Below are 9516 nucleotides of genomic sequence, written 5' to 3' on the forward strand. Positions count from 1 at the left end.
CCTGCTGGATCCGCCCCTGATACCAGGGAAGCGACACCAAATGGTAAACCACATGAGATCCTCGGTAAAAGAACGTCGGTCGACAATCTTCCCTATCCAACAACCCAATCACACCAACTCCCAAGTGAACCAGAGCACCCCTGCATCGGATCGACCAAGAACAGCAACTCAAGAAGATGCAAAACGGTAAAGCTGGCACCACCACCGACGAGCAGCAGTAGCCCAGCAGCAAATCCGCACCGGCTCGCCAAGGAAGCACTGAAGCCAACCGACCGGAAGGGAAATCCGGCAGCCCGGAAAAAGCAGCTCCCGGGGGAGCACAAAAGATCCAACCCCATGGCACGAGAATGGACCAGAGCTCTCAAACCTTCACCTCCAAGAAAAGGAAAACCTCCAGTGCCGCCAGCCACGCCGACGGAGACGAAGAGGGGCCCCGATCCACAAAAGGCGAAGGAGAGAAGACAAAATCCAAAAGCAACCACCTCACCGAGACGAGTGACCACGCCGCCGTCATCGGAGAGGTCCTGCAGAAGCTTTATTCGCTGGCGGGAAGGCCGCGCCACCATTGCCGGAAACCTAAGCTCCGCCGTCAAGGTCGACGGCGAGCAAACCCTAGGCCTAGACTACAAGATGTCTACCCTATACACCGCCGCCAATCGAATCCCCCGGCTCCCCTCCCTCTCCGGCACCGGCGTGGTCGCCGGAGAGGCAGGGGAGCCGACGGGATCAACCCCGGAGACGGTCGCCTCTATTTTCTCCTCCTCTCTCTACTAATTCGCAAGCACAGAAGCCTCTCGCATGTGGTGCAAGCTCGGTCCGGCCTGAATGTGCGCACTGGTTGACTTTTGGTTGGTGTTTGACAAATGGGACTTGCTGGCTGACATAAACTACCACCTAGACACTTAGACCTGATGATCTATCGGATCGGGTCAGCTTCAAGTCGGATCGGGTTATAAAAAATCATGGGATCGGATTTTTCAGCTCAGGCTTAGCCTGGCATATGGTCGGTCGAAACAGATAAAATCTATTTTTTCATGTATAATTTTTGGATTGTATCCGATTTTTCAGGGCAAAAGTTTTGGCTCAAGCCCGGTACATTCATCAGATTGGATCGGGTCGGTTTTTTTCAGGTAGGTCCGACCTTTTTGTTAATTGGATCGGGTCGGTTTTTTTCAGGTAGGTCCGATCTTTTTCTTAGGGCCATAAACTACTAACTATAGCGCCTGACAAGTACTCAGCTGCGAAAGTGAAACATGTTGGGGGAAGGAACACAGCTTTCCTACGCCCACTAAAGTCTCTGCGACAACAAAGAAACGGGTGATGGACTGATGGGCAACAGGCCAGCACCGTGTCGACACCACCGACCGAGCCGCTCGCTCCTGTACTTAAAAACTTGTCATGTCGTCAGGCCGTGCGTGTCGCGCGACCAAGCACGCCGGCGTCCCCCGACCATCAGCCATCAAGCGACGGCACGTTTCGGCGCCGACGGCCTGATCCACGTCGCCGGAATCCGGATCGGACCGACCACGGGAAGATAAGCAGCAGGTTCTGATTTTGCAGCGAAGGAAAAGCATGTACGGCTTCTGCCAGCGCAATGGCTGAGAAACGCTGAAACTTCAGTTCAAGGGAGCTAAAGTAGCAAACAGTCTACTCCAACACAGTCTAGTTTTCCCATGCAGGTTCAGGGCCGGCAAAGGCCACGGTAACAACATCCTCTGGCCTGCCGCCGGCCGTGGCGGCGGCGGCAATATTTACAGAACGCTCGCCGGAGCTACGTTCGCTACAAACACCACTGTCCGACGGAGGAGGGCTCGCCGTCGCAGAGCGCGGGGCGATCTTCAGAACACTCAGCTTGTCAACGAGGCTTTGCATTACACAAACTGGCGCAGACACTTCAGGAGACCAATCTTGCTGCTTGGCGGCGGCGGCGGCGGCAGGAGACGGCGGCGAGCGAGCGCGGAATGAGAGGCACCCCATGCCGTCCACTGCGTCATCTTATGATCGGCACAGCACATTCAAACCGGTGCGGTTTCTCGGCACGCGTGAGTAAACTTTGAAAGGTTTAGGGTTGGGCGGCTCACCGGCGTGGGTGCCTGCACGTACACACAGGTCTTTCTTCAGCAGGACGGTTCCCGGGACCGAGGCCAGCCTGACCTTACTCAGCTTCTTCTTATCCGAGTCATCTATCTCTCTGAACCCAAATGCCGATGTCCATGTCTCCACTAGGAGCGGTATTGCTGATAGAAGTAGCATCTCCACCTTCAGGGATTTCAGCATCTGCCCAAAATTATATTGTTTAGGTCTAAGTTTTTTAGAGTGACAACTTAAATTGAGATACATACAAACATTCAGGTAATTGAGAAGGGTAAGCATTGGATCTGAAATGATATTTTTTGGCAGTGCATTTTTGTGAAAAAATCCAGAACAGGCAACTGAAATGCCAGGGTCTACAACTCATGTCCATACCTCCTCAATGTAATCCATAATGCGCCTGCACATTCCCTGTTGACGATTCTCTGTACAAGTAGCTACTAGGGGCATCTCTGCTACAAGTGTACCATGTAACCTGCAGCGACATCTATGTTAACCCCAGCTCCAGATGTCCATTTCTATTAGTTTACTATTCGACTTTATACTCATAAAAAAATTTAGGCTTCTTTTCACATGGTACCTGATGGATGCCACAGATATGATGGTGTCATTATTTTCCAAGACAACAGTATAGAACCCCTTGTGATCCAAATGTACAAAATCAGACCTATCAAAAGGAATATTACTGTGTAAATGGAGATAATAGGTGGCATAAGTTGAATTAAAAAATAAAATAACAAAATCAAGTGAACATTCAGTAAGCAACTAAGCATGTCAGTTAAGCACAACTGATCCAAAAGAGAGAAAAGGAAAGGCTGTCTCACCTCCAGTTATATAGTATAGAAGGAATAATGTCTATTCCTGTCCTTGGATCCAAGATTGGCAGGAAGCATTCTTCCATAATGCTCAAAGCAATCATTAGTTTCATGTTGCATTCAGCCATGACAGCAATCTCCGCAGCTGTACGAACCTTTTGATCACCATTATTACGAAGAATGGTGCATGAAAAACCATCATCCATATGGTCAGGCACTCCAACACGACAATGAAAGGTCGTATAAATCTGACAGTGCCGGAACAAGGTCAGTCTCATTCAGGTAAACATCCTACCATCTTTGGTAACCATGCAGCTAGTGATTGTTAAAGAACAGGTAAAGTCCTTCTGAAACATACCTGCTGGCATCTTCTTCCACAAAGAAATCTATCAGGTCCACCTTTCTCGTCGCGTAAAACCTTGCCAGCTATGCATTTTGCATGATCTGCAGGAAATAAATGATTTCAAATGAGCAACAAAATATGACCTATATTTCAAATCTAATTCGCCAAAAAGTTCAAATATTGGAATAATTTTCCGAGCTTGGTTATTACAAGAACCATTACTGTGATAAACAAAGTTTGGTTGTACAACTCAAGTGCAAATTATGAATGTTATAAGGTGTAATCAACTACTCAAGTTAAGTAATTTTTGCCATATTATATAACCAGGCAATTTGCTTTCAGCAAAAAAAAATTATAGAAACAGGAAAGCATGACTCAAAAGCAATGTGCCTATGTGTGTTAAAGTTAGACATGGGCGGAGCTAGAAAACAAGACCACCGGGATCATTGCTCTTTGCATGCTGGGGTCATCAATACACATAAACAGTAGTTTCTGTGGGATTATCAGAATTTTTTCAGTTTCAGCTGACCCCGATAATCAAGCCTAGCTTTTTTCCCCCTCAAAAATCAAGCCTAGCTTCGTCCCTGAGTTAGACTCAACATCCGTGAGTAATGTCCTATTATAAAAAAAACAGTTGTGCATAAATATTGGATATAGAGATTAAAAAAATCAACCGCCAGGGGAAGACCACCCCCACGGCATTTCACTAAGAAAGAAATCTCAGCCAAGCCAGCAGAGAAAACCCCTGAACATCGGCTTCACCCTATAGGACCGCATCGTTAATTGGGCCAATCATGAATCACTGGGTTAGCGACCCCTGCAACTACCTCTGATAGGAGGGCCCAGACCAACCACAGGTGCCAGCAAGGATCTGAACCCTGGTAGTTGTCTTCCTCAACTGGGAAGCTTACCACTACACTACATGATATAGAGATAAATATGGATGGTTCGAGAACAATCTTACGGACAAGCAAGATATTTAAGAAGGCAATGAAAATGCAGTGTGACATGTGACATTACATTGAGATTCACACTGTAAACATTCTAAAGCAGGGACTGAAGTTCTTAGCTCCTTCAAATTGATCACTTCCCCACAGATGTCACAAAGGCAGCTAGAGCAGTACCAGTTGCCTTCTGGGATATCCTGAAGGAAAGGTAGGATACAGTTGGAGTGGTCAGTAACAATTATAACATGCATGTGTATTATCCTGTTGTTAAAGATGGTAAGGTAGACGATCTGAAGCAAGTTAGAGTAGCAGGTTATAGAAAATAAATGGATCGATAAAATGAACTCTGCTATGAATGCTGAAATAGTAGTTCTGTGATGCAGATGCGAAATGAGAAGGGATCCTACATGCTACCGAGGCTGTCATATTCAGGATGGAATTTTTCAAAGAAAAGGTCCAGGATGTAACTGGAGTAAATATTTAACACAATCATTGTAACTCAGATCCATGATAAACAAAACTAGCAGTGAGTAGTGACTTATTTTTTCCATGACACACTCAGGGTCAGCTTGGTAGTAATTAGTAAAGTAAGCATGCGTGGGATGAATAGTAGTACTATACCATCCGTTAATCTTTCCTAAATTACCGCAAAGAAATAGCAATTTCTGAAGCATCATTTCAAGTGCAGGCATGGATCCAGAATAAATATAATTGTTATTACTCCTACTACTCATTATTTAATTCATTTATTAATTATTATCCCGGCATATAGACAATTCTATAATTTGGCTAACCAGAAAAAAAGGTGACATCAGCATAACAAACCTGACAAGGCAAGCAAGCTTGATGGTAACTAGCAGGACAGTTGTCGCAGCATATCAGTTCACCGACGTCGCCACATGATCCACAGATATCATCATTTTGATCTCCTTGAAGTAACATAGTATCTCTTGCACGCTCTTTCCTGACCTTTTGCTCTATAGACCATGCTTGAAGCTGACAAAGACTGTATGATTTACCTGTACCCAAGAAAAGATTCAGGGACGGGATTTCTTGCCTGAGACCTGCATGACACTTAAACTTGGACATTGTAAAGGTGGTGCCACAGCACCGGCATCGAATGCCATTACTAGTTATATTCCCATCCTTTAACACATTTTTGCCTCCTGGCCCTCGATATTGAAGAATGTTCACTTTAGCAACAATGCCCATTTCAAGTAACTTGTTCAACACTGTTCTTGTTCCTCCATGCAACTTCTTCCTGCTACCTTCCCCTTCCCTCTCCCAGCGATATCTTGGAAGACGCCTGAAACCAACTTTATTTGTGAGCCTTCGATGAAAACAATTCCTGTAACGTGCAGTCAGCTTATGTATTACAGCTGTCATCAGAAGATCGTCATCATCAAACTTGCATGTGCGAGACCTTATTTTCTTTTGCCTTTTGTTATCATTTTTTAGTGGTTCTTCTGAAATGAGGTGTTTTAAATGTTCAATGCTTTGTTCATCTTGATCCTTGTCATCCTTATTCTTGGGCTCTAGATTCGAAGGAACTTGCTTAATGATTGCTGTAACTATCTGCTCTTCCTCACCGAGAACTACAGGACCACCAGGGTTGTCAGTAACATCATCCATATACTGACATACGCAATTGCTTAATGGAGCATCATTCACTTTCTGTTTTTTTCTACTGACATTGTCTTGGATATCTGCAATCTTGTCAGGCCTTTTTTTCCCTTTCATACTTGAGCCAGATTCCAATATTTTTTTGTGTTCATATGCTGATGCCTCTTTCTCCAAATTCATTTCACCAGAGTGTTTTGACAACTTCGAGCTTGGCTCCACATCAGCAGCACAGATCAACTGCCTAGGAGGTTCTGGGTTTGTTACTGTCCAACAAATCGGAGAACCTTGACTGTCAAGGTATAAGAAACCCTGAATCAAGCTTGCCTCAGAAACTGATGACTGAGTACCCTTGGTGTCATGGGAAGCATTCAGGAAGCTCAACATCTCTTGGTTGTTCATACTATTGTTCATAAAAGAAAGAGTCCCATCTTGAGGTGACACAAACAACACTCGCGGCTCTGTGATCATCAAAGAGTTGCCACTAGCTTCAGATGATAACTGTTCTGTTTTAGTTGGATCTTCCAAGCTCGTATTATTAGCTCCCAAGTCTGTATCCTTTTCTGATTGTAGCAATAATACACCTGAAGGTCTATCTCCTGCATCATTATCTGCCATTTGAAATTTAGAGACAACTGCAGCATCAGGACAGCCATTGTCAATACAATCTTCTTTAGCTCCCATGTAATCACCATTCTCTAATGGTAGTGATGATGCACCAGAAGGTCCATCCCTGGCATCTTTATCTGCCAATTGGGGCTCAGAGGATACTGCAGCATCATGCTGTTCGTTGTTGGTACCATCTGTAATTCCAAGTAGTATCTCGTCAACCTCAGGGGAAAACAGTAAGTTCTCTCCTAGGAGCATCTCCTCTGGAGTACCTGCAGAATTGGCCACATAGGGAACTTCCATGGTTTCATAGAGATGAGAATTCAGATCTTCTATTTGAACATTGTTAGCCAGGTGTTGTAATGCTGGTGGGAAGTATAATGGAACAGACTTATCCTCAGCTTGCTGCTTCACTTTAGACTTGATGCACGGAAATTTCTTTTTCTGGCTCAAACAATTTTGCCTTGAGCCAAGAAAAGTTGTTGCATCATGGAGACCCATCACTATGCGACGAGCTGTGCTTCTTATGCTTCGTCCATTTGTTTCTGAGACGCACCGTGATTGTTGATTGGCTTCATATTCGCTTGGATTGTTTGAAAAAAATATAGAAGATTGTTCATTGAGTGAAGAATTTCCTTCCTTATCAGGCTGATCATCAGTTTCAGAGAGAAAAAATGGCAGAAGACTCTTTTTGCATGACCCAGGTGGCCTGCTTTCATTCTTGGCACTCAACAATTTACGCTCGCTGTGACTGAGGAAAGTTACAGTGCTGTTCATAGCTTTCAGTGCCTCTCCACTTTTCAGAGCTCTAATCTTCTTATCAATGCAAACTACAGCCATGAAAGGGTCAAGGAGCCGCCACTGGTGGAGGAAAGATAATGATTGCTTCGGACGCTGGACCTCATATTGTAAGCACAGCAGTGTGTTCTTCAAATCATACAAAAAGTCATGCATGTTCAACCATTCCTTTCCATAGTCATTTGACTCATTTCTGTCAATGCAGGGTGTAGTCATAAGCAACCATTGACCAAAGCATTTCCATGCCCTGGGAAGAGAAAACAGTTGTACCACTTTGTCCGGCGCCACATAGATGTGGTCAACCTTACTCTTGTTACCCCTTTTCTTGCCCTCGATCTTCCACCCAGCATCCACCATCAGAAGATGTGCGTGCAGACGGAGATGATTCCAAAGCTTTCCATAGCCACGGCCATCTCTCTGGCGACCAGAATACCAAATATCAATGCCCTCCAAATCCATAGCACTGCAAATTCTTGCTCTCTCGCTCCTGCGAGTCACTGCCCTACGCGTGTACACTCGATCAGGGGGAGGTGGCGTCCACTGCACCACAAGCTCAGAAGGGCCAGCATAAGGAGAAGGCATTGCTCGGCGCTCCTGCTGATCAGCAGCAAGACAGGACACACGGTAGCTTGATAAGTTACCAGCAGTGAAGGACTCAACTATGCGACAGTGTGCCATCTTGTGATTGGAGGCAGAACTTGATGGTGTGCTAGACCCTATCACTGGGTTGCCTGGATCTACAATATGTCCAGGGCCCTCATGATGATGATTAGTTAATCCATCAATGCCTGTTATCCAGAAGACACCCTCAAAGATCTGTCTTTCTTCCTTGGAACCATCAAATGCGTCTTCTACCAGCTCAGCAACTTTCTTCCCAAATAGCATTGTGGCAATGTCCTCCTCCTTCATCCCTATATCCACAAATAAGTCTTTCCCGTCCATCTTGTTGATTAACAGCCAGCTCGGTTGCTTTGAACACGCACTAGATATTCTGCAGTGCAGTAAACATCATGAATTAAAGCACGGTAGAAGTAAGATGTGGGCAACAGGGCAAGCATGGTACAGCCAAATCTAGAAAAGCAATAAAAATTTGCATTGTGGATACACATTCGATCATATATACATCAGCTTACAAGACTGACTGAAAATATATAGGAAACTAGAGCACAGTCCAACCAAAGAAACTTGCAAGATTCAGCCTGATAGTTGCAACACAACTAAAGCAGACAGAAATGGACTCAACCAAAGCATGCAAACTCCAACAAATAATGAGTCACTATCATTATTGTTGAAGATTCCATGGCACTTCGCCAGCATGAGTGGCCATCTGATATCCAAACTCAACACTCGACAAATGCAACAGGGAATGAGTTTCCTAAAAAGATGGAGGGAATAAAAGCGTGAAGCACCATAAATAGCTGCAGTTCTGAAGAGTACCAAATCTATCAACCTATGGAAGCAAGATGAAAAAAAATAGAGAGCGTCAGTCTCCTAGCAAGGATATAAAAGAACACTGAAGACAAAGCTTCCAAACACCGAAGCCGCAGACCCTGCGATAACCTTACTGAACATCAAATCTATTGAATGTGGAGCAGTAAATATTTATCTAAAACTACCATGACCTGGAACAGAGGGGCGTTCTATCAATGAAAGCAATGATGTTTCGATGCAGGGGAAATGAACCAGGTCAAAATGTGCTCCAAGGGGCAGAAACCCAATCAGTTGGAGTCCAAAAATCCACTAGAACAAAACAACCTCAACATGCAGCAAGATCTCTACCCAACATTTACTTTCTTAAAAAAAAGACATTTGAGAAACCTCGCTCCCTGCGAGGCCAACGGATCGATTCTCCATCCGACGAACTCATAGATTAGCCCGGCGCCGCAGCGTCTCCCCAATCCAGTAACCCACATTCTAACCCACCCAACACCCACCAAGAAGATCAGCACGGAACACGGCGAACCGCATTGTCCAGGGATCGACGAGATACTAACCTCGACGAGGGAGGAACGGCGGCGATGCCATCGGCGGCCTTCCCTTATCCCTTCCCCATCGGAGACACCGCCGCCAGCATCCTTATCCCTCTGCCTCACCGCACCGAACAGTAATGGCAGCAGGCAGTCGCTCTGCTCCGGGCGCGCGCAGCATTAGCAATCTCTCTCTACCCCCTGCTCCCTCTCCCCACCTTTTACCGCCCCCCTCCCTGGCCTCGCGGACAGAGGCGGCAGAACCGGGCAGTTCGGTGCGGGCGCCAAACGGAGGATGCTTGCCGCCGTGCCGTGCTGCCCGCGGC

At 45.7% G+C, this 9516-nt stretch overlaps 1 protein-coding gene across 4 annotated transcripts; it reads right to left on the reverse strand.

Moving 5' to 3' along the window:
* Positions 1 to 1599: 1599 nt before the first annotated feature.
* LOC120681875 lies at positions 1600 to 9516 on the reverse strand. Of its 4 annotated transcripts, none has more exons than XM_039963526.1 (9): positions 9218 to 9516; positions 5022 to 8214; positions 4270 to 4393; positions 3265 to 3350; positions 2916 to 3154; positions 2672 to 2758; positions 2467 to 2566; positions 2082 to 2277; positions 1600 to 1985 (listed from the first exon to the last, which is right to left on the reverse strand). In XM_039963526.1, the coding sequence occupies exons 2-9, from the start codon at positions 8163 to 8165 to the stop codon at positions 1663 to 1665; spliced, it is 4299 nt and encodes a 1432-aa protein (XP_039819460.1). In that variant the 5' UTR covers positions 8166 to 8214; positions 9218 to 9516; the 3' UTR covers positions 1600 to 1662. The 4 variants fall into 4 exon arrangements, with proteins under 4 accessions (XP_039819460.1, XP_039819458.1, XP_039819457.1 ...); XM_039963524.1 differs by lacking the exon at positions 9218 to 9516 and adding an exon at positions 9014 to 9140; XM_039963523.1 differs by lacking the exon at positions 9218 to 9516 and adding an exon at positions 9014 to 9140 and having other exon boundaries at positions 1600 to 1994.

This window comes from Panicum virgatum, chromosome 7N, assembly GCF_016808335.1.
Source record: "Panicum virgatum strain AP13 chromosome 7N, P.virgatum_v5, whole genome shotgun sequence".
NCBI lineage: Eukaryota > Viridiplantae > Streptophyta > Magnoliopsida > Poales > Poaceae > Panicum > Panicum virgatum.

What these genes read in the sequence shown, in the direction of transcription:
- LOC120681875 (XM_039963523.1), bottom strand. Translation starts at nt 9,090, where the DNA reads ATGAGTTCGTCGGATGGAGAATCGATCCGTTGGCCTCGCAGGGAGCGA. An exon ending in TTTACAGTGTGAATCTCAAT is followed by an intron (nt 3,351 to 4,269) that starts GTAATGTCACAT and finishes TATTTCCTGCAG; the next exon opens with ATCATGCAAAATGCATAGCT. An exon ending in TCTATACTATATAACTGGAG is followed by an intron (nt 2,759 to 2,915) that starts GTGAGACAGCCT and finishes TCCTTTTGATAG; the next exon opens with GTCTGATTTTGTACATTTGG.